This window comes from Dacryopinax primogenitus (genome assembly GCF_000292625.1).
Source record: "Dacryopinax primogenitus strain DJM-731 SS1 chromosome Unknown DACRYscaffold_5, whole genome shotgun sequence".
Lineage (NCBI taxonomy): Eukaryota > Fungi > Basidiomycota > Dacrymycetes > Dacrymycetales > Dacrymycetaceae > Dacryopinax > Dacryopinax primogenitus.
This window is the reverse complement of record NW_024467202.1, coordinates 1,393,235-1,416,860: the sequence shown is the minus strand read 5'-3', so window position 1 is coordinate 1,416,860 and position 23,626 is coordinate 1,393,235. Positions and strand designations below refer to the sequence as shown.

Below are 23,626 nucleotides of genomic sequence, written 5' to 3'. Positions count from 1 at the left end.
ATATCTTGGCATTTGCTGGTGCATTCACCCCTCCCAGCCAGTGTGGAACCATGTAAGTTCCGCCATCCTCCTCATGCAGGCAACTGATATCAGGCAACTGACCACCCTTTGTATAGCCTATCAGCTCATACACCTTATGCAGGAGTTCCTGCTAGTTAAGGTAAGTAACTTCCTAGGTCAACCCTAAAACCCCATTACTGACCTGAAGATACCTGCTCACTCTCAGGTCCCCAGCTGGCAGTTTCTTCTTATCCATGGACATCACAAGGTCACCAGTCTCATTCAGAAGTACATCATCCTCTGGTCCCTTGGTGAGTGTTCTCTGCTTCTTACTGCGATGACCTCCCTGATCCTCAAGCAGGGCTACTCATTCTTCTAGGTCTTGGATGTCAACTGGGCACTTCTTGTTGTTGGCTGCATCTCCATCAGGAAGGATGGTGGGAAGGTCAGGCAAGGTTGGAATTGGGGAGGCTAGATAGGAAGGCTTGGAAAGCAAGGTGGAGGGTACAAAGGATGGGAGGGAACTGGATGAGGAGCTCAGTGAGTGATGTTGTTGTGTGAACCAATGAAGATGCCCACCATTAACTCTCTGAGGTCAGACTCATCTCTCTTCTTGCTGCCATGATCATCCCAAGCACTACCTGCTGCTGAGATGGTTCATGGGTTCTTACAAGCAGCTCCTGCAGCATTTGGAGCCTTTGGGCAATCTGAGAGAAGACTGTGGGTGAGGCATTGTATGGGTTGCTTTGGCTGGACATGGTGAGGGAGGGATGTGAGAGAATATAGTGGGCTGTTCTATGAGAGGACTCAACATCCCAATGCGGCTTTTTTTTTCTTTTCTAGGCAGGAGTTAGCCCATCTTTACTAGAATTTGCCTTGATGAGAATATATTAATTTTGCCAGTTCCATAATTCCATGGCTGAGCCCAAATCAGAGAACCCCATGTCTGCACTGGGCAGGAAGGACTCCAGGACTGCTTGGCTGACCTTTGCTTGCATGAGGAAGAAGTCATATTTACTGATTGCTAGAACAGGAGAGTACAGCTCATTATGACTGCCTGGACTAGTTCTAGCAGGAACAGTCTGGTCGAAACTAGATCAGGTGACCTTGTATCACCTTGCCAGGGATCAGACGATAGGGACCCGATATGCGGTGAGTGATGCCAAGAAGTATCCGGGGCCGACGCTTGTCAGGGACGCGAGGTTCAGCACAGCATTCTAACGCTGCAGCAGCTTGTCCATGTCTAGACAACATCGCAATCTTCTACCTGCTCCTCCTCCTAAGCGTCAAAAGCTGGAGGTATGGCACGATACAAGTCTCACGATGGATCGTACCTACAATTATCGTCAATTCCCGACCACTGTGTCAGAGCCCTCCGAAGCGCCGATCCCGCCACCTTCGTCATCTACTAGGCTCAACCAGAAACAATCAAAGGCCTGCGATGTACGCACTATGGTACTCTATTTAGACCTCCTCATAACGTTTTGTACCAGGCATGCCATAGGCGAAAGATCAAGTGCAATGGAGAAGAAGAAGGCCCTCATCCCTGCTCATATTGGTGCGCTGGTTCACTTGTTTTAGTCGTGGTGACAGTCTCTAACAACTGTACACCTAGTCGAAAGAACGGCTATGAGTGTACATACAACCATCAGCCAAACAAGTGGCCGCCGTCCAAGGCCTATGTGGATGGGCTGGAGCACCGAGTTGGGGAGCTGGAACGCCGAGTGGAGTACCTGAAACGTGAACTAGTCAGAGCACGCAGCAGGCCGACATATTCCACGTCGTCGCCTGAATCTTCCGTTTCGGGGGAAATTCTCGATAAAGAACAAGAAGCAAAAGAAGAGGACCCAGAGACGCAAGCTGCATTGGAACCATTAGCACAAGAATACGAGGATCTCATGCTTGGAAACGCAGCCGGGTCGCCCATATCGCAAGAGCCCCGCATGTACCACGAGAAGGGCAGTCACTTCCAAGTTGTGAACCAGCAGTTGGTGGAGATAGGGAGCAAGAGCATCGACAAGAACAAATTCTTCCAGCTGCGTATAAGGCCAGAGTGCAGAGTGGTGGATACGAATATCTTCGACGAGGTGAACCTGAGGCTCGACCCGCCCACCTGGCCTGAGCCCGACCTAGCCAAGCTCCTCATCGACACGTACTTTGAGAAGTGGAACTGTGTCCTACCGCTGTTACACAAGCCGACCTTCCTGCGCCAATACGCAGATCCAAAGATGAGGTTGGACAACAATTGGGTCAGCGTTGTCTTCGGGGTGTTCGCCATTGCGTCGAAGTTGGTGGACGACCCCAGGGCCCTAGGGCCACCCGATGAAAATGGACACTACTTTGATGCAGGCATGAAGTATTTCAATGAGATGAGGTGCGTTATTTGTATCTGTCAGCTCTCAGGGTTCTGATACCGCTTCAGACGCATAGGCTCGCCCTTGTATGCGCCTCCCTCGTTATTCCGCCTGCAAGCTATCATCTTGTTCGCGAACTATTTATGCGGGCACCCACTGTGCCCCTCCGTTGGATGGGCTTTGATTGGTCTCGGCCTTCGATATCTTCAGGATGCGGGCATGCACTTAAAGAAAGAATGGTTGCAGAGGGCAAAAGCCCATCCTTTCGACTACGAAATGCGAAAGCGAGTATTCTGGATCCTGTACGCGATGGAAAGGACCATGGCATTAGAAATGGATCGAAGCTTCTGCTTGCCGGAGCATGAGTAAGTGAACACTTTCGATTCTTAACGCTTGGCTCACATTGTGATGGCCATGAAGCTATGATATCGAGCCACTGCTCGAACTAGATGATGATGCCCTGGATCTCCTACAACAGGGTCAAAAGGATCCTGTCGGATTTTCGCAATGCATTGCGGCCTTCAATGTCCGTGTCTATCTTCTTCAAATTGCGAGCCACAAGCGAGGAGAAATGCAGATGCTCCGGCATTGCAATAGCAACGTTTCTCACCGTGAAGAGACCTATCTATACGGTGTCAACATTCGTCTCCAGAACGTGAAGGCGAAGCTTGACACGGACTTGATTTATCAAAAAGATCAAGCTGATCCTGAACGCCTTCTCTACAGTTCGCTTGTTCATATCCAATTTCATTGGGTACAGGTACGCTGTTTCTACTGAGGCTGGATAATGTACGTTGACGTCAAATTTAGCTTATTTTGTACCGACCATTCTTTTCCAAAAGTCAGCGTATGGCTCACCCCGAAGTGCCCATTTTGGCCGTTTCCGGCGCTAGCTCTCGCGAGATTGCCATTGCGCTGGAAGGGTTAAGAGCCAAGAACATGCTGCGGGGTCGAGTCAATGATGCCAGCTTGGCTGGATTCGTCGCTGGCTCTGTGCTGATCATGAACATGTGGGAGCAGAAAGGTCTTGATGGGATCGATGAGGTGAACCTGTGCCTGAAAGCGTTGAAATCCGTGGAAGATCGGTACGAGAGCTTCATGGTCAACGGATTCATTTACTAACGTTCGTTTCAGGTGGCAATTCCCGGGCCTCCTCTATGACGTATTAAAGAACTTCGCCGATATCATGACGAACGTCGTGACCGGGAATTGTCCATTACTCGGAGACAGGCCAATATGCCTCAAACTGTCGTCCAACAGCAGCCACCGGCCTTGTGATAAAGACGCTAGCGAGAAGCCTTCTTCAGAAGATGCTTCTTCCATAACCGACCCTGGTGCGACCGTCCCAACCACCATTGTTTCCCACATCAATGGTAATGGGGGGGCCTCGACCAACTCGAATCAATTTGTACGTAGGGGAGGGGTCAATTCGCAGTGCAACTAACAATTTCCTTCAGGGCGAGTTCGCAACATTTTCAATGGGCGCTCCGGATCTTTTCACACCGTTTTCCGCTGTGCAAACTGGCAGCCTATTTGACACCAACATTGGGAGTGCAGGACCCACATCGACTGCTACGAACCAGCCTATGTTTGGTGAGGATGGCTGGCTAAACCACCTCGACCTCAATGGCCAACATGGGTTTATGGATCCAACATTCAATGAATGGCTTACATCAATGATCATAGCGAGCCAGGAGACGTTCCCTATGGACAATGCTGCGACGTCAAGTGCCGCGGGGCAGTCAATGTTCTCTACCAACGACGCAGCAAACGCCATTGCCGCTTCCGGCGATTCCACGTGGAATTCCCCATGGTGGACTTTTGATCAGCCTACGTGAACACGCCTGTGCTCGTTCTGGTATACGGACCGTATCATCACTCGTCCCAGTGCCATGGTATTATAACGCAATCCTCCACGATAGTTTACTTTCGAATGTGCGAGTAAAAGCATCCGCACAGACGACACCTCTGTAAAGTAGATCTGTCCATTACAATTGACATCCCTAGGATGCCTTTTAATCATTCTAGCTCCCGCTACTCCTCTATAGAGGCTGGCAAGGTGCCCAATACCCCATACAAGGGGAGAACCCTGCGGGTCCCCTGCGAAGGACAGAAGGAAGCAAAAAATGTATTCGACATGTTATTCAGGGAAGCAGTAGCTGACAATTTTGGATATTTGCCACGGTACCCTCCCAAGAGTCTGAGACCAAACTTCTTGTGTCAAGATGCATGCACACATGTGTAAGTGCAGTGTACAGCCGACCATGTGCAAAGACATCACTGCAGCAATCAAGCACAGTCCTATCCAAAGTGAGGCCTTGACAGCTGTGAAATGTTGTAGCATATACCAGTTGAAGTGGAAGTTGGACACGGATTACTGTCCAATTTGCTCAGTAAGCACGAAATTGAAAGCAGATTCTTGGTATGCAGTGTAGCTCCCCAGCCAGGTGGCCCTGTGATGTCAGGACATGTACCTGAACAAAGTGTTGATTGAGTCACTCCAATACCACATGAGCATTTTTCACCAGTCTCTTTGCTACAGAAAAGTTGCACATAAGCATGCATATGGCACCAATCTTGAATGTCAGAGTATGTGGAGGTACACCAGGCTTGTCAAGCATGTTAAGATATTGTCAGGGCACCAGCTCATTGCTTGGTCAAGAGACATGACTAAGCCTTTATGACATGGAAGTAGCTGGTATACCTTGGCATGTGCTGGAACCTGCTGGAAGGATTGGATGGTCAGGTGACCTGCTGTGCATGGCTGTGCATGACCTCATATGACCTCATCCTTGGTCATATGACCTGATCACCTGACTAGGCTGAGTAAGCAAGATGTTCTAGCAGGTTCCACCACAGAGGTATAAATATAAGGCCTACTCTGCCTGGGCACTGTCTCTTCAGACTTGGTCTCTTAGGATCATCCACAGGTACCTATACTGTAGATAGGTCTTAGTCATCAGGTCTACTCCACTTCCTTGTTGCCTGCTTAGACTCTTGGCACTCTTAGGTGAGCAGACTTAGTCAGCCTGTGTTGCCCTAACAGATGGTTGGTGAGGGATATAGAGTGGACAACTATGATTTTGAGCTTGACTGTCTCATGGTGAGTGATCTCTCTATTTGATTACAGGCATATATACTGAATGTATGATAGCTCTTGCAACTCTCCCATCAGAAGCTGTCTATCCTTCCAGTGATCTGCATTGCAGTGTGACCCTTCAATGTCCAACCATGCTCCTTTGACATAGATGCTGCACCATGGATCTCAACAGGCAAAAAAGTGGCTCGATTCACCTGCATCATCCCTGCAGAGGGATGGTTTGTCAAGTCTGCACCATGGGTGTCTCCAAACATGGTCTTGCATGTGACTGGGGTGTTAACTGGATTGGCTCTGACAGATGCTGAGAGTGTAGAGGTGCCAGACTGCTTTGCTGTTTGTGTGTGTATACTTTGAATGTGGACATGTGAACTTACTTGCTGATGTACATCATGCAGATTTTGGACCTGGACTTCCTTTCAGCAACAAGTTCCATTACCCCCTCCACACCATCCAAGTCATGATTCAGCTGGTCAAGGTCAATCCCAAATCAGCCTTTGCAAGCAGAACCAGCTTTGCATTCAATGGTTGCATCTTCATCTATGACACCTTCTGCACCAGGCACACAGCTAGCAGGAGCTGCAGAACAGGTGGTCATACCACCATCCAAAAGTCCTGCACTGCACAGAGCAGATGGTGATGATGGCTCACCCAAGAAGAGGCTTTGGAGAGCTTGACTTCTGTCTGTATTGTCTGAATCACACATTGTGTTTGAGCAGTGTGCTCTATGCAGAGTGTATTATGCAGAGACATTGCTGTAACTGATATATACATGCATAAGGAGCAACATGGTGCTCATATCATTGCTATTTCACCCTCCTCTATTGATCATCTTGATGGAAGACAAAGTAGCCAGGCAAGCAAGTTGATGGGCAGCAGATGCATACCTCTTCCTTTCCTCAGCCACCTCTGGCTCATGGCTAGCAAGCAGCTGCATAGCCCTATCCCCAAACCTATTCAGGCACTCCAACATGAGATCCATCAATCGAAGGGTGGCAGGAGACTGTGCGATAGTGTCTTTGGAGAAATGTGGAACCAGATTGGACCGTCTCCAGACACCCAAGAATAAGGCAGGCACAGTGGAGCAGCTGTATGAATCTTGTGGTTGGTGTGGAGTGGGATTGGTGGAATAGAACTGCTTCAGGAAGTTCACGAATGGTTGAAGCCATTTCGAATCAAGGCCATCATGGATACGAAAGAGAGGAGAGGAAGGGAGGTGGCCAGAGGGAGACGGAGCAACCCTGTACACCCAATTTCCATTCTCAGGTGCAAGAGGAATAGGGGTAGGAAGGGGATTTTCCGAGAGGAGTGTTGTTAGTGTAGAAATTGCGGCTGAGTTGTTTCTTGCATGGTGCAGAAAAGTGTCCGGAGTTGTGGACAAAATTTGCTCCGCTGTGTGATGTGTTAGGGCTCAGAAATGTCACGGAAATGCCCAGGATGCGCACCATTCCCTCCCAAACCAGCCTGTCTTTGATGCCTCCTGTGCTCATCCAGCCTCCTAGCCTTCCACTCTGAGCTCCGGGGAAGCCTGGATCGTCCGGTCCTCTTCTTGCTTGATTGGGATCCATTGTTGACAGTCATGATGAAAACAGGGCCGCCTCAAGCATATAGCTCGTAGCCAACACCCCAGATAATGAAATAGCAAGCACTAGACAATGGGAAGACCGCTCTGGGCAGACACAACACTGGTTGGGAGGACGAACGAAAGGGGGTGACGTGGCCCGTACGAAAACTTTGACGACGCGCATTGCCTCCACCTGAGCAATGTGCGACGCTCTCCCACCCACCACCACGTCGTCGACAACGTCACCCTGCCCTCCTCGTTACATTCTTTCTAAAAGTTCCGTCACTAAGTGAGGAACGAGTCATCGGGTTGTCACATATTATTCTTGGCATGTCAGGGACGGCGTGGAGCGCGCGTCAGACGCCGGGAAGGTCTCATCAGCCATCGACCTCCGCAGCCAGCTTCCGACGGCTGACGAACAACTTTCTTTCTTGCGCATCCTGGCCAGCTCATTAGGGTGACTAGACCGTTCATTCATCTTCCTTTTCTCTAGACTTTTTTTTCTTGCCATTCTGGGGAACGGTTATGGAAGAGCTGTCAGCACCGTCCCCAGCACCGCCGAGAGCGTCGTCATCGTCCAGGGTCCATCAGAAACGACAAAAGGCTTGTGATGTAAGTAAATTTCCCTGTCTTCCCTTCAACGCTATTGTTCAAATTCATTAGGCATGCCATCGACGGAAAATTAGATGCAATGGCGAGGAAGGTGGACCGAATTCGTGCTCTTATTGGTGTGCTCGCCATATTTTTGCTGAGGAGAACGTGGGACTAATGTACCATCAGCGTAAAGAACGGTTATGAATGCACATACAATCACCAACCCAACAAATGGCCACCATCCAAGACGTATGTCGACGGATTGGAGTTGCGCGTCGGAGAACTTGAGCGGCGGGTGGAATACCTGAAGCGCGAGCTTGCGAAAGCTCGCCGAGCCGCCGCCGACTCGACATCTTCTGACACGGAGGACTCCGACTGGAACCCAAGAAAGGAGGAAGATGAAGATCCAGAGACTCGGGCTGCTCTGAATGCTTTGGCCGATGGATACGAGGATCTCTGGCTGGGCAATCCAACCGGCATGCGCATCTCACAAGAGCCGCGAATGTTTCACGGTAAAAGTAGCCACTTTCAGGTTGTGAACCAGCAACTCGCAGAGATGGGGAGCAAAAGCTTCGACAAGGACAAATTCTTCCAGTTACGTGTGCGGCCTGAGTTCCGGGTGATCGATTCCGTCCTAATCGACGAGGTCAACTTGCAATATTATCCTCCCGCGTGGCCCGAACCAGACTTGGCCATGTTGCTCATCAACGCATTTTTCGAGAGATGGAACAGTGTATTGCCCCTGTTGCACAGACCCACATTCATGCGTCAGTATGCCGACCCAGCAATGAGGCAGGACAACACTTGGGTGGCAGTCGCATTTGGCGTATTCGCCATTGCCACGAAATACGTCGATGATCCGAGGGCTCTTGGACAGCCGGACGCAGCGGGTCACTACTTCTACGCAGGAATCAAATATTGGAAAGAGATTATGTAAGTGTATTTGACCACGAGATCCAGTGATGTTTCTCATATATCCCCAGTCGTGTGGGATCTCCTCTATATGCCCCTCCTTCCCTATTCCGTTTACAAGCCTTGATTCTGTTCACATATTTTCTTGGAGGTCAACCTCTCTTTCCGTCCTCGGGATGGGCTCTAATAGGCCTTGGTCTCCGATATGTGCAAGATGCTGGCATGCACTTGAAGAGGGAATGGCTCAAACGCGCGCAAGCGCATCCATTTGAATATGAGATGCGGAAACGAGTATTCTGGGTTTTGTATATAATGGAAAGGACAATGGCTCTGGAAATGGATCGAAGTTTTTGTATGCCAGAACAAGAGTAAGTCCTGTCACTTTTTACTGACATCCCTCCCTTACTTTGCATCGTGCAGCTATGATGTCGACTTACTCCTGGAGCTAGACGATGCTGCACTGGACCTGATGCAGCAGGGGCAGGAAAATCCTATCGGTTTCTCTCATCGCATTGCATCGTTGAACGTTCGCATTCGTCTCTTGCAGTTTGCTAGCCACAAGCGCGACGAGCTGCATATGATTCGTCACTACTCGGGTAATGTGCACGATCGGGAAGTAAATTACTTGAACGTCGTGCGCACTCGTCTCGAGCATCTCAGGGGAAACATACACAAGGATCTCGTGTACAAGCCGGATCAAACAGATCGAGAAAAGTTCCTCTTCTCCTCTCTCATCCATGTCCAATATTATTGGGTGCAGGTGCGTTCCTTTCCTTTGTTTTCCTGTGTTGGCTCTAATCATGCGTGTCAGCTAATCTTATATCGACCTTTCTTTTCGAAGAGCAAGCGAGCTGCCCATTCACAAGTGCCTGTTTTATCTATCTCTACCTGTGCTTCCCACGAAATTGCCAATGCTCTCAATAAGCTCCGTCTCCAAAACCTGCTTGTGGGTCGGATTCATGAGGCCAGCTTGTCGGGATTTGTCGCTGGCTCTGTGCTACTCATGAACATGTGGGAAAGAAAGAACCTCGAGGGCATGAAAGAAGTAGAACTGTGTTTGGAAACGTTACGATCTCTCGAGGACCGGTGAGTTCTCTCTGTGCATAAAACTATTCGCGTAGACTAACTGCGTGAAGTTGGCAATTCCCTGGATTATTGTATGATGTTCTGAGAAACTTTTCTGTCGTCATGCGAAAGGTCATCACAGGGCACTGTCCGACACTCGACTGGCAACCTCCTACCCAAGCAAATACCGCGGTTCCTGACTGTCCCACCTGTCCCAATCAAAGAGAATCCGCCAACGGAGATTCTTCAGCAATCAACACTCCAGTGAAGGACGCTAACTCTGGTCCAGCTCCCATAGTCCCTCCTTTGAACAGTTTGGAGACTCCGTTAGTTAGTTTGAACGATGCTGTGGGTTGGTTTCCTTCTGCCTCGGACTTAATCTCACGCATTGTGTAGGCCCAGTATTCAAACTTCTCCCTGAGCTCTTCGGACCCCTTCACCCAGCCATTCTTTTCCAGCCAATTGGAAAGTGTTTTCCACCCCAGTAGTGAAGGCGCACAGCCCATGGCTGCACCGCCGAATCAGCCGATGTTTGGTGAGGATGGTTGGCTGAATGATCTCAACTTTGGGGGCCATGGCTTCATGGATCCTCAATTCAACGAATGGCTCAATTCAATGCTACTCGCTACCCAGGACACAACCCCTTTGTACAGCACAACCACTTCCGACAACTCAAGCCCACGTGTGTTTACCAATGAGGCCGTGGGCACCACATCCGCGGCAGACTCGACAAGGAATGTGCCGTGGTCTTTCGATCAGCAAGCCAGCTGAGCGTCTCGATCAGCACCCGACTCTGTGTCATATGATATTTTTCTCTTCCCCTCGTGTTAGCTTACTCGGCCTCCCCTGTACAGTTATAGTCAGCGCATGCAGCCCTCTATTCTTATCTTGTATTGTAGTCAAGCGGCTGATTATCCTTGAATTGAATTGAGGTAGCTTTGACAGTGTTTGCAGTCATGTGGACGGGTAGCCTTATCCTGTTCATTAGACCGAGCGGGCTGGGCTATGCATCGGAGCGATGGTTGGGAGATAGAGTAGCGTTTGAGTTGCTACCAGCCGCATAACAACCAGAATCAAGGGTGCAAATCCGTCGGCGATCTCCAGAACCTCCGAAACGGACGATCGGCTGTCAGCATCCGTCCCCGCCACGGAATTGTCGGAATGTTCACACAACACGGAAAATAGACTCTCCATTTTGCGATAGAAGTAAGGAATGTAAACGAGAAGCAGCGTTTCACAATTCGTCACCCCACGGGGCGACCTTGTGGAAGTGTGACATGGCAGAGAGCGGCACATCGGAGAACGCTGGGATATATCAAGAACCGAATTTCCAACCGCCTGGTTATCTTCTATCGCTCAGCTCGGCACATGCTTCTGGCCAAATAATCACGAATTACACATCAAACCGATCCTGGAGGAGCCCGAAATGGGAGGCGACAATCTGCATTGCGAGAAGTTTGGAGTTGTACCGTGTGAAGGAGAATGGTCCAGCGGCAGCCCACAAATTCTGGACTATATGACCTATGAGGACAGAGGCACAATAATCGGGAAAGGAAAACAGCTGACCTCCGTTATCCCTATAGACGCCCTTGACGTGACCTTCCTTATCAAGACCCCAGATATCCTTTAGCCCCTTGGCAGACTCGGCGCCAACGACCTTGTGGATACCTTCCTTCATTGTCAAAGTGTTGTGACTGAGACCCATCGAACATAATCAGCCCCGCCATCGGAGTCTGAATAAGAATTTGAACGACGTACCCGGTCGCAAATACGATCACATCAGCGGGTAATTCAGTCCCGTCCTCAAACGCTAGGGCAGACTCGGTGAAATTTTTGATAGGTACGCCCGACTTTACTCCGATCTTGCCGTCGACAATACTGGGCAGGGTCAGTGGACCAATACATAATAATATTATGGTGCACGTACAGTTGCGAACAGCCAACATCAAGATAGTGTCCACCTTGGCGCTCGAAAATGATGTGTCCAAGATCGCGTTCGAGCAGACGGAAGCCTCTCTTCTCAAGTCCCGCTTCGATTACACTGCGGAGTATGAGAACTACGGTGCTTCTTTACGCAAGGCACCGCTCACTCACACGTATTCTTCTGTTGGGGGATATTGCGCCATCAGTAGCTTGGTCAGCTGATTGGGCATGACTTCGCTCAGTCTGTCTGCATACTCGAGAGGCGGGCCGTTTTCGTTATACATAACGCCCGTAGCCGCGCGGAACGCCTTCTCCGCAAAGACCATGGTCGCCTTCCGTTGGATCATGGTCACACTTGCAGCACCGCTGCGATACAGATCCGCCGCGATATCGTGTCCCGAGCACGCAGTGCCGACAACGATCGCGTGCTTGTCCTTGTACTTCTCTCCCGCGCGATAATCCAGCGAGTGCATGACCTCGCCCTTGAAGATCTCCTTTCCAGGCACATTGGGCATCGCGGGCGTATACCCCGAAAGACCAGTCGCGAACACCAGATGTTCTGCTCGAACGGTCCTCTCCGTTCCGCCCGTCCTGATGGGCACATTCCAGCTTCCCTTCTTTTTGTCAAACTCCGCCTTCTTGACCTCGCTCTCTAAGAGAACGTTGAGATGGAGCTCGTGTGCATATTGATCCAGGAAGTTTGCGATGTCGCTGATCTTCGGGAAGAAAGGGGTCGACTCTGGCCACGGGAGATATGCCAGCTGACAGTAATACTTAGACAAGTGCAACTTGAATGATTCGTAGACACGCTTCCAGTGGTCGCCCACGTGAGTTACGCGATCGACGATGAGGGCGCGGAAGGACAGTGTGCGGAGAGCAGCCGCAAGTTGCACTGACCAAATCTGGTCAGCATTTCCTTTCGGGGCAATGAGATCCCCAGGGCTTACATCCCGACTGTCCAGCGCCTATGATCAGCACATCGACCTCCTCCTGCTCCTCCCCACCCTCGTCTGGGACCTTCAACCTCTGAGCATCTGCTTCATGACCCTTCAAGTCCGCCATCTGGGTCATAACGACCCATGCCCTCCACGCTACATCTCCCTCTTCTACCCCCTGCTCCGGAATCAGGCACGCAACGCCTTTGCACTTCGCTAGGGGGGTCTCGAAGTCGAACTGCGCTTGCACGAACTGCAGCGTCCCAGTCATGGGGATGTAGATCGCCTTGGTCAGCGCCGGGGCAACGGGCTTGCGCAGGGGGATGACCGGAGCGAGGAGATTGGTGATATTGGGAATGCCATGGGCGCAGCGCAACGCCCAGGTGAGGGAGAGGTGGTCCTTCCACCAAGGGACGATCGAGTGAGCCAGCACACTGCTGAGCTCATCCGTGCTCGGTGCAGCACCAGTTTGGAGGATAGCGGAGAGCTTGTCGAGCCATTCCTGGGCGATCTTGCTCGATTCTTCCTCGGACAGGGGCGTGGAAGGCAGCAGTGTCGCAAAGATATTGGGTAGCTCGAGAGTGAGCGGGACAGGCGCATCAACTCCATCAGTGTGGAGATGATCGTCCTTGCCGTTGACCAGGGTCGCAGTCACCCCGTTGGGAACCGTCGTGGTTGTGTGTCCGCTGACAAGTATGCTCGCCATTTAATCTCTTGTTGAATTGCTTGAGATCCGACCGCGAGTCCAAGCAGATCGAAGTAAATCGTCCCAGCAAGCTGGCGAGGCCGCTGGCTAGTGCGACGTCGACGCTCCATATAGTGCTGCCAACATCCATCGCAGGGAATTCTTAACAGCCGGTAGCCTGTCACGTCGTTGGAATGATTGCAATGGTGTGCCAGTTAAGGCAGTGGACTGCTGTCAGACGCGTCACGCGACGTCGGGCTGGTATAGGTGAGAGGGCGCAGAGACGGCGATGACAGCTATTCAAGGAAATTTATTTACCCCACATTACCCTAGGGGCCGTCAGACATTGTAGGCCAAATAATGGAGGCACAGTGGTTTACCCCGCATTCTTCACCTGGGCCCATCCACGCACCGCGCTGTATTGACGGATCGCTTGCAGGTCGTTGAGAAGATTGGGCCTCGGGACACCGGATTATTTAGCTCCATTGATTGTTGCCAGTGCGCCTCCCTCCACCTCGCATCAATAACAACCCGGTTCTGGACTTGAGACAGTACGTTGAAGTCTATATCCGCATCTCTTGCGTGCTGACTTATGTCATAGTCTAGCTGAGTAAAAAACCCACTTGACATACATACCACCTGCTGCCCAAAAGGCAGTTGCACTTGTTGCGCTGAGGGATCACAAGGTAACCCCGCCTCCTCCACTTCGTGTAATAACCAACGTATGAATCCTTTACGTGTGCATGGTATGACATCGTCAGATTTCATCCAAAAGAACGGCGATTGTCAAGCAGTCCCGAGGACCTATTCCACGCATTCAAGTTAGCTTCATCATGTCGATGCATCGGCGCCACGGCTCACCGAGGCCGATCACCACATCACCATTCAGCACATATACATCGATGTTCTGTAACATGGGTCTGTCTCAGGCTGGTCTAACATAGTTAACATCATTGATCTAAACAGAAACAGCATCCCCACCTCCTCCGCATTTAAGATCCGGTAGGTCCGTCCTTAGGCCGGTTACGCCCAGTGCTAATCGCTTTACCGACATTGCCCGACCCTTGGATGTGTACCAAACGTGCCTACAACAAGACCGGGACCGGAAGTCAACGTCAGTGACAATCTTCTCCATCAATAACACGCACATGTGCAAGAGACAAGGGGAAACTTCGAAGCTCGGGCCGCGCTCATGCCCGAGCACGGCACCTATGTAGCACCCCTAGCCCCGAGTAAACGCCACGGGGCCGCAACGCGCCCCCGCCCCGGATGCGCGATGCTTGGCTAGGACCCCTGCATCCAGCCAATCCAGCCAAATTCTCGAGAAATAGCATAGCCAGGGGGAGACCCGTGTGCCTGAGGCTGGGTCTTGGGTCTAGCAAGCATAGGCCATGATGCTCATGATGCTGACTCTCATGTGGCCAACCACAAAACCTTGTCATGGCTGCATTTGACAACACACTAGACCTCAACAAATATCACTATTATTGCCTTCATGGTGCTACAATCACAAAGAGTATGCTCTTTGAGGTCAGCTGGACTGGCTTCTTGCATGGTATCATGCCCAAGTCACTGAGTGCAGAGGTCAAGGCCAAGAGGCAGTGGGCTCACAGGTACAGCAGACTCGACTAGGCCCTCGTGCAACAAATTACTTATGTTATGACAGGCATCTAGAGCAGCTCTGAGCCTACCAATGTGAATATCAGGCCAAGAAAAGAGCTAGCATCAGTTTCGAAAGAACTATCACTCGAGCACTTGAGAGCACACAAGAGAAAGCTTGCCGAGGTGAAAGCTCTCAAGGAGGGTGCTGAAGCATTAGTCGCACTGTCTCATGGACTCTAGATACTTGGTCTTGACTTGTAACCATGACTTGGTCACGAGATATTGATATTGCTCATTGTAATAAACTAGACCCATCCCAATGTGCTGGAGTCTCCTAACCAAGCATTTGTCAAGTCCTGGAAAGGGACATGAGGTTCAAGCACTTGACTAGGGACAAGGACCATGTCAGGTGAACCACTAACTCCCAGAATTCACCAATACCCCTGCAGTATGATGTTCTCAAGCAACTCAAGCCGAGGCGGCTCAGGAGCTTGTATAGGAGGTGCTGCTCATGGTGGCGGCTTGACGACCTCCATCCTTGTTTGCTGAGGTGCAGAACTCTTGAGTGTAATTGTGGAAAGGCCTCAATTCAGTGCCTCACCAGTCAACTCAGGTCTAGGCAAGGGTGGTAGAAGCCTAACCATTGATATTGACTTGTTTGTGGGCTGCAAGTCATGGGGAAGCTTCTGTCGTTTGCACTTGTTTCTCCTTGCACTTGCCTGCATGTGCTCAGTGCAGTCACCTTGCCTCTTGACTTCTTGTGCACAAGCACTGTCCTTGGCACACACTGCAGCTCACTTTTCAAGCTTGAATGCTGTCATCTTGCAAAAGGAGCAGCTGCCGTCTTTCAGGGTGTCTCGAACCTTGGCCAATTGAGCCATGTTCCAGATATTCAAGGGATTGACCAGCTTCTCAAGGGGCCAGCCTTGTAGTGTGATGAGGAACTTGTTCTTGATGTCATGACCAAAGCACTTGTATGCCATGCTTGTCCACTTGCCCCAAGTGATCATCTCAAGGCGAGAGTCCAGGATTGATTGAATCCTGTGCTTATACACATTGGCTTGACTTTGAGTTTTCTCAGCTGCATCTGTGTGTGAGTCAGACAAGAATGATTGGGCTTGGCACAAGATCCCAAGCTCACCTCTTGCACCCCCACTTAAAGCCCATGATTTGAGCTGTAAACCCAGCTCTGCGACAGACAACCTGAAGACTTGCATGAGTCATTCTCATGCAATCGTGCTACCAAAATATGAGGGGACTGCATAATCATTGACATGGCCTTGGAATATGAACCCACAAATGTGACCACCAGTTCAATTGTTGAAGTCAAGAGCTGTGGTTCTGAGCCAGTCAGTTGTGTGGTTTGTATCCATGAGCCTCGCCTGCCCAGGCAAACAAACTTGATTCTCTGCTCAAGACTGCAATAAGAGAACAGCTTCATGTGCCTCAGCACACTTGACCTCATTGGCATTGAGCTGGGCCACTTGCTCTCACACTGTGAGGTCAAATGCCAGATCCCCCACTGCTTGATATACTCACCCTAGATACATGATCAACATCATGTAGGGCAAGAAGTGAGCAACACCAACCTTCCTTCCTCCACTCCTCGGCCAGTGTGTGCCTAGCTGCATTCCATGTTGTTAGGGCAACACAGGCTGACTAAGTCTGCTCACCTAAGAGTGCCAAGAGTCTAAGCAGGCAACAAGGAAGTGGAGTAGACCTGATGACTAAGACCTATCTACAGTATAGGTACCTGTGGATGATCCTAAGAGACCAAGTCTGAAGAGACAGTGCCCAGGCAGAGTAGGCCTTATATTTATACCTCTGTGGTGGAACCTGCTAGAACATCTTGCTTACTCAGCCTAGTCAGGTGATCAGGTCATATGACCAAGGATGAGGTCATATGAGGTCATGCACAGCCATGCACAGCAGGTCACCTGACCATCCAATCCTTCCAGCAGGTTCCAGCACATGCCAAGGTATACCAGCTACTTCCATGTCATAAAGGCATAGTCATGTCTCTTGACCAAGCAATGAGCTTCATTGTTGTGGTCATGAGGATCCATCCAAAAGGACCACAGCATTGAGGGGGGGTTGTTGTTGTTGTTGCAAGGAGCCATGCTGGGTGAGAGAGACTAGAGTCGAGGATGATGGTGGTATGAGACAGAGAGGGGATGAGGGATGAGTGCACATCACAAGGATTGAATGATCCTTGCCACTCAGCTTGTCACCCCCATTCTAGGTGATCTCACTGTTGTTCTTCACTGGTCTTGCAAGTATTGAAGAAGCAAGAAGTCAGACAACCAAGAGTAGGCAAGGACTTCTTGAAGGGAGAGCATGGGTTGAGCTACTTGGATTGCTATCTTGTTGTACTTCTTCAGGGCGGCTCGAATGGCATCATTTCATCAGTGAATAGCTTCCCCAAGAGCTTGGCACATCTTGTAGCCTAGATGCAAGGGTTAGTGAGATGTTAGCTCCTGGGCTGAGAATGATCCCACCGGTTCCATGTAAGTCCAGTTTCTCCAGCTCAAAGAGACATTGGACCACAAGAGACTCCAAGTTATTGAGTGCCTTGTTGTACTCATGGAAATTGCAATCTTGCATTGCGGTTTCCCACTTGATGCATCCCAACGTCCAACAAGCTGTTCCAAGAAGCCTCTTGTATTCACAAGCAAGGACTTCAAGATGCTCAATTGTCTGAATGGTGCCAATGTAGTCTCGCTCAAGTGAACAATGCCTCACAGATGGCATGGACTCATCCCATGTTGCAGGTCCTTGATTCATGAATCCATCAAAACCTAGATCTTGGAGCTTTTGCCTGCCTAGGGGTCAGTCCTCAGCAAGAGGTACATTGCATGGACTTACTTTGCAGATGACTGTGACTCAAGGGTTTCAAGGTACTTGAATGCAAGAACATCCTCCTCAGGCTCTTGGAGGAGAGAATTAAAGTATTCTTGCTCCTCATGCAGGAACCATGTGAAGTCCTTGTCTGTAAGATGTCGGGAGTGCTGGAACTTGATGACACTCAGCTGCATGGTGTTCAAGATGTGGAGTGCCTGCCTATAATTGTCATAGATAAAATCACCTAGCAGATTGTGAGCTCTCGAGGTTTGCTATTTTACTAGGGCTTACCAAGGCTGGCATGTCAGCCCTCATCCCACCTAGACCAGAAAAAATGCAAGCACATGTGCCTGTGGTATGCAGAGCCATGTTGAAACAAGTGGATGGTGAGATTTTGTTTCAAGGAAATCTGCTTGTTTGTTTCAAAATCCTTGAGACCTGTGGTGGCCAGGAACTGAGGATGGAAACCGAGCTGGCACCTGCAATTATGTGCGTACCCATGAAAGGCACCCACAAAGAATTGCACCCTGAGTGACTCAGCTCTTGCTCCAAGACTGCTGCGAGCCATGGTTTTCGAGTGTTTGCACCCAATGTTGTAGCCAAGGCTGATATGAGGTCCGAAAACTTCTAGAATCTTGCTCAAGCATGCCAGAGGATACTTGGCTCTAGGGGAGACATAAGCCAAGTGAAGTGGAGAGGTTTATCTGCTGCCTCACAGTTCACTGCTTTGGATCATGTCAGCAGACCACAGGATCATGCTGTGCTCATGCCGTGCCACCTAGCAATGAGGAAGTTGCCCATGGAATGCAGAGCATCCATCCAGTGCAATAGCTTGTCCCTTGCTTTCCAAGCCTTCCACTTTGACGTACATATGTCCTCTGAGGGCTCCAGCAGGTCTCAAGATATCTTGTGGTCTGTTGATGAGGATTCCATGCCTCTTGATCCATCTTTTGCCCTCTTCCCTCTTCCCTTGTCCTTGTACACATCCATGAAGTCTGGTGATAGAATGTAGTCACTTGTGAACTCATGCAGGTCTTGCAACCTGGCTGCAAGAAATCATTTTGAGGAGTTGTTACCATTGAGTGCCACAAGCTTGCTGTGAGCAGCTTGGGTTCACCCTCAAGTTGGGCCAAGAATCAGAGAGGTTGCAGAGAGGAACATTACTGGACACACTCGGTACTTGCAAGCTGCACATGAGTTTAGTACTTGCCAATCAGGCACATCATGATCAAATCCCTTGTTTACAAGACCCTCAATGAATATGAGCATCTCAACCCAAGCATTGTATGCTTGACAGAGCTGGACACGAAAGTACTGGTGATAGGGCCTCTAGGTGAGGAGTGAGCAATGTAATTCAAGGCGCTGATATGAGGGTTTGTGACTTATGCAGTGAAGATCACAGAGAATGCACATGAATGTCTCATGGGAGACATTTGCTCAAGTTTGACAATGATGCAAAACTTCTAAGACATTGAGGGAGATCACAAGTTGTGGAAGCTTGGGAGTGCATGGGAAGAAGCCATGCTCAACAACATGAGCTAGAAAATCTTCTCCTTCATGGCGGCAGTAGAACTGGCAGTCTTCTAGTGCTGCTTGAATGTCAGCAGTAGAACTAGCAGTCCTCTAGTGCTGCTCAAATGTCAGCAGTAGACCTGGTGCTCACACAATACAAGATACCCTTCCAAGTCACTACCTGTACGTGTGCTGTCTCCTTGTGTGAGGGTGGTTCCTTGGTGCCTTGTAATAACCCATCTGCAAGTGGGTCTCCTGTCGAGATATTGTGGTACCCCAATTCAGATTCTTCTGTCCGAGGTGGTCCATGTTGCCAGGCAAAGAACGCTCAAGCCAAGGCTGGTGTTGCTTGATGCCAGCGACTCACCATTGAAGCAAGGCACTCTGAGTAGCACCCTGGGCCTCAAGCGTGCTGAGTGTGAGTGCCAGAAGGTCTACAACAAGATGTGTGAGTTCTCGAACAGGGATACAAAGCTGAATATGCATGCTGGCAGTGCTGCCACAGCTCTTGCACACTTGTGCTAGCATGGGCACTTTGATTACTGCTCAGGCTGTCCTCCTCAAGCTCCCATTCATCCTCTCCATGTGTGAGTGGTGCACTAGGTGCTGAGGGGTCTGCACTCATCTGTCCCATATCCATGGCATCAACATCCATGATATCAATGTTGCCTCCTAGTGAACTGTGGGCAAGAAACTGCAAGGCAGCAGCCTCCTCGGGAACACCTGGCATGGCAATCAGAGTGTGTTGAGAGATCCTAGAGTCAACACTTACTCATTCAGCAGTGCTTGGCCTCAGTTCACAGCAACTCCTTGTAAGCTTGGAGGTCTTAATAATTCAAAGTCTGCCTTGCTGCTTGGGACATATGCGCAAGCAAGTCAGGCTGGAAGTGAGGAGGATGTGCATCTTGTCACTGGTTCTGATGCCTCATCATTGAATCCTTGAACTTGGCCATGCAGAACTTGTGGGAGGTTGAGGCTTGTGTGCTGCTTGTGCTGGGTCAACCTGAAACTGTGCTTGCTTGATGAGGGGGCATGAGTCCTCTGATGCTTGGTTGTTTGAGATATTAAGTACAGCAAATATGAGCCTTTCAAAGTAGATACTTGAAGTAATATGAGGACTAGTCCTGTCCTTGTATTCATGTACTGCACGCAACATATCATGTGATATGCAATGCGGGTCTGGGTCTGAGCACGCCGAGCTGCGAGACCCATGATGCTGTGAGGGGTCCACTGGACGAGGGCTGGATTTACCTGGATATGCTGGTATGTGGGGTCCTCGAGGATTTCCGCTGCTCCGCAACGGGGGCGCGGTGCGCCCCCTCCTTGGATTCAAGGGCATTCTTATTCGTCACAGGTGGAGCACGGAGATCTTAGACCCTGGCGTTATCCAGAAATGGGAATGGGCCAAAGTTTTGCTCTTCATCCCTTTGCGCCTCCAAGCACGGACAGACCCTAGCCAGACCCTAGCGTAATCCTCACGTAACCTCAGCTGTTCATGCTCGAGCTCCGGCGGTCATGGGCACAACTGTGAGAAGAAGTCGTTAAACGTGGCAATGCCATTTCCGTGATGCAAGGGATGAGATTCTCCAGGAACATGTTCATGTTGATAACCCTCTGCTGCGGGTCTCGGGCGCCGGTCATTGAGCTGTTAACAAGTTGGAAACTCGAGGAGCTTGGCCTTCGAACCGCCAAATTTCCAAGCGAGTTTGCTTCCTTAACTTCATGAAACAGCTATCGCGTAGAAAGAAAAGAACCGACATGCCTGTCTCGGGAACTGGGCAGAGCTCATGCGCACGAATGCGCGTGCGCAATTTTCTCTTTGTAAAATCTGTAGCACGGCCAGGAACCCGCGGGGCATGTCACCAGTTCTCCCAAACCCACCGCCGTGCATCGCACTCTTCCGCCGAGCTCGGCGGTGCTCCCACTCGGCCGTCGGCCATCGGTCCCCGCCAGAGCTACCGCCGCTGGAAGGACCGAATCTGGTGAGAAGACACGATCAGGCATGTGGCCGAAACGGGAAAGTCGGGGCCGGGTGGGCACGCGGTTCCTAGATTTCGCGGGGCTTCGCGCGGGTGTTTTTCCCTCCATGCCGGGGGGTGCGTGGGCGGGCGGGACGTACGCGTGCACTTGTGGAGGGGACACAAGATGTAGAATCACGACTTCCTTTGCTCGGAAGTACGCTTGTTGGCCGGAGTGCGAGAAGAGGTATCTTCTAGCGTCGTCCGAGCACAGGCACGGCACCGGTGCGTGATCGGCCTGGGCGGGATTCTCGCATCTTTCCCGCCCCGAGCTGGATCGAACGACTCGTTGCGCAGTGCCGTACATGAACAGTAACAGCAACCTCGCCCCGACGTGCTGGGCGGGAGATGGCCGACGGCTGCGGCTGATAGGTGATGGCCCGATTGTTCGGGGGCCTTTCGGCAGTACTTGTGTTCAAGTTACCGGGTGGGTTCTCAGCACCCGGGAGCCTGAGGCCAGCCAACCGGGGGGTGACACGCGCGGAGGAGGCGAAGCACTGGCATGCTCTGAGTGGTGCGGCAAGAACGAGAAACATGTTCGAAAATTGGTGGCAGACCTTCGCGGGATTGGGGGCACCTTCTGGGCGGGTTGCAACCGCTTTTGGAGTGAACAATAAGAACGTGATTCGGATTCATTCAAAGAACAAGTGGGAAGCAACTAGGAAGAAGGATGTACGGGATGTACGGGTCCCGGCGGAGGATGAGCTGGCAAGACCCAGACGAGCCATTATCCCCCGCGGCCAGGATGGTGCTCGCTGGCCGGGGATCTTGATCGCGATGAGGGCGATAACAGAGGGAGAAGAAGGATCATGCTCCTGTTTTCGTATGACGACAGATATGTTGACCGATTGCGGTCCAGAACGTTGGGGTGGGGTGGGGTGAGAATACAGTGGGGTCACGGAGCCGTGACTGACGTGTCATGTAAGGCGGGGAGTAATGAGTAATGGGTGACTTTTGGCCCGCTGCTTTGCTGGTGCATGCGCTGGGTGCTGGGTGCTGGATTGGGAAGGGGTTAGGAAGCATGCCCCGCTGGAATGGGAAGACTGGGATGTAACCTTATTCGAAATCTGGTGGGTGCTTCCTCGCTCGGCAGACGCCGTACCCCTCGTCTGGAAAGGAGCTGGGAAGAGCACGCGGAGACGCTAGGGGAGCAAGGGGGGGCGGGGGGGGAGCCAAGCGAGTGCTCATTGTCATTAATTGGTCCTGCGCGCAGGGGGGCAGGGCAGGGGCAAGAGGAGGGGGAAAGGGCGAAGCGGAAGGGCTGTCAAACGCGGCTACTCAGCTTGGGGTGGGCAAAGAGCTTCCGTTTGTCAGCCGGGTGGACTGTGGGAGTTCCTAACCCAGTCCAGTCAAAGCGGAGTGCGGAAGCCAAGCCTTAACTGACCGTGGGTTTGCGTTCTTCTGGATCCAGAGGAGGTAGCAAGATGCAGATGGTTGGTTCTGAGTGGGGGAAGGAGAGCAGGACGCACAGCGCGTCCGTTTGCCCTCTACGTCCCGCGTGTTCTGTTCCAGCGCGTACATGTAGTCTCGTTCTGCAGCTGGGAGAACCTTGCCAGGCTCGACTAGTACTGTCCTCCTTCTGGGGGTGTTTTACACCCAAAGAGAGGGTAGCGATCTGCGGCAGCAGGGCAGGGCAGGGCCAGGGTTCTTCCCGACGGGGACCGGCTATCGGCAGAAGACGAGCAGAGGAATGGGATGCCGCGCAGTTCGCAGTTCGCGGTTCGCAGCTCTGCTCTGGGGGTACTGGTACTGGTACTGGGACTGGGACAGGACGGCTCGGAGGGTGTGTAGGGTACTAGTCTTCCGTTGGGGCGAGTGAGGGAAGAGTTTTTTTTTTCGTTCCCCTGCCCTTAGGAACCCTCTCGCTTGATGATAATCAACCTTGCATTGCATGCGATTGGATGTCTTGTCGGCACGCGAGCAGGTATGCAAGGGCGACGACAGTTCCGAGCCATGTGTATATTGTTGATTGCATGAAGGAAGAATAGAAGTCATACCGGCAGGCAGACAGCTCTGCCGGCGAGCTGCGGACATCCTCAAACCTTAGTTTGGGGGATGACCGCAGCTTCATCCGATGTACAAGTATAAGAGGACCTTGATTCAGATTCAGAAAGGGAAAGAATATCCAGAAACTAGTGTTGAGTGTGGTAATATGAGTCCAGCTCGAGTAGGGGAAAAGTTCCGCGAGCCTGAGAATGGGCACGGTGGGGATGTGGCTGCCCGTTACCTGGGGTCAGCGCGGGCGGGACCGGGCTAGGTCTGGTTGGGTGGGGAGTGGGCTTGGAGTGGCGGGGCGGGGTGCCCAGAGAACACACCCACCCACCGCTCTGCGAGTCGAGGGTGTTCTCTGGGCACTGTGTCAAAGGCGAGGCTGGGCTGGACGTTTCCCGCTGAAGGGGGAACGTACGCGCTTGAGAGGGAATATGACACTTGTCCTTTGACGCTGAAATCGAAAGTGAAAGTGAAAGATTACAGGATTTGTCAGACCAGACCAGGCAAGAACAGGCAGTAGTACTAGTACTGT

At 51.2% G+C, this 23,626-nt stretch overlaps 8 protein-coding genes across 8 annotated transcripts; 2 read left to right on the top strand and 6 right to left on the bottom strand.

The window, feature by feature from the left end:
- Positions 1–1,245: 1,245 nt before the first annotated feature.
- On the top strand, positions 1,246–4,379 carry DACRYDRAFT_21316 (uncharacterized protein). Its single transcript, XM_040772337.1, has 8 exons — positions 1,246–1,443; positions 1,494–1,558; positions 1,616–2,374; positions 2,423–2,719; positions 2,775–3,114; positions 3,165–3,439; positions 3,489–3,762; positions 3,812–4,379. The coding sequence occupies exons 1-8, from the start codon at positions 1,324–1,326 to the stop codon at positions 4,190–4,192; spliced, it is 2,511 nt and encodes an 836-aa protein (XP_040630816.1). The 5' UTR covers positions 1,246–1,323; the 3' UTR covers positions 4,193–4,379.
- Positions 4,380–4,498: 119 nt separating this feature from the next.
- DACRYDRAFT_49685 (uncharacterized protein) lies at positions 4,499–4,741 on the bottom strand (the record flags this gene model as incomplete). Its single annotated transcript, XM_040774926.1, has 1 exon — positions 4,499–4,741. A coding segment is annotated over one exon (243 nt), but the record flags the coding sequence as incomplete, so codon positions are not given.
- Positions 4,742–7,269: 2,528 nt separating this feature from the next.
- DACRYDRAFT_115214 (uncharacterized protein) lies at positions 7,270–10,482 on the top strand. Its single transcript, XM_040769954.1, has 8 exons — positions 7,270–7,627; positions 7,679–7,743; positions 7,796–8,542; positions 8,593–8,889; positions 8,942–9,281; positions 9,333–9,607; positions 9,658–9,934; positions 9,983–10,482. Exons 1-8 carry the CDS (start codon positions 7,541–7,543, stop codon positions 10,355–10,357), a joined length of 2,463 nt encoding a protein of 820 aa, XP_040630814.1. The 5' UTR covers positions 7,270–7,540; the 3' UTR covers positions 10,358–10,482.
- A 497-nt stretch (positions 10,483–10,979) lies between these two features.
- On the bottom strand, positions 10,980–13,150 carry DACRYDRAFT_49592 (FAD/NADP-binding domain-containing protein; the record flags this gene model as incomplete). The annotated part of the gene is made up of 6 exons (XM_040774915.1): positions 10,980–11,098; positions 11,153–11,280; positions 11,345–11,464; positions 11,514–11,627; positions 11,681–12,401; positions 12,457–13,150. 6 exons carry the CDS (start codon positions 13,148–13,150, stop codon positions 10,980–10,982), a joined length of 1,896 nt encoding a protein of 631 aa, XP_040630813.1.
- Positions 13,151–13,397: 247 nt separating this feature from the next.
- Positions 13,398–14,060, bottom strand: DACRYDRAFT_21314 (uncharacterized protein). Its single transcript, XM_040772336.1, has 4 exons — positions 13,991–14,060; positions 13,766–13,933; positions 13,510–13,718; positions 13,398–13,457 (listed from the first exon to the last, which is right to left on the bottom strand). The coding sequence occupies exons 2-3, from the start codon at positions 13,882–13,884 to the stop codon at positions 13,520–13,522; spliced, it is 318 nt and encodes a 105-aa protein (XP_040630812.1). The 5' UTR covers positions 13,885–13,933; positions 13,991–14,060; the 3' UTR covers positions 13,398–13,457; positions 13,510–13,519.
- Positions 14,061–17,529: 3,469 nt separating this feature from the next.
- DACRYDRAFT_106078 (uncharacterized protein) lies at positions 17,530–17,766 on the bottom strand (the record flags this gene model as incomplete). The annotated part of the gene is made up of 2 exons (XM_040768195.1): positions 17,530–17,542; positions 17,597–17,766. The coding sequence occupies 2 exons, from the start codon at positions 17,764–17,766 to the stop codon at positions 17,530–17,532; spliced, it is 183 nt and encodes a 60-aa protein (XP_040630811.1).
- A 110-nt stretch (positions 17,767–17,876) lies between these two features.
- DACRYDRAFT_49530 (uncharacterized protein) lies at positions 17,877–18,182 on the bottom strand (the record flags this gene model as incomplete). Its single annotated transcript, XM_040774907.1, has 1 exon — positions 17,877–18,182. A coding segment is annotated over one exon (306 nt), but the record flags the coding sequence as incomplete, so codon positions are not given.
- A 3,114-nt stretch (positions 18,183–21,296) lies between these two features.
- Positions 21,297–21,638, bottom strand: DACRYDRAFT_106077 (uncharacterized protein; the record flags this gene model as incomplete). The annotated part of the gene is made up of 1 exon (XM_040768194.1): positions 21,297–21,638. One exon carries the CDS (start codon positions 21,636–21,638, stop codon positions 21,297–21,299), a length of 342 nt encoding a protein of 113 aa, XP_040630809.1.
- Positions 21,639–23,626: the final 1,988 nt, after the last annotated feature.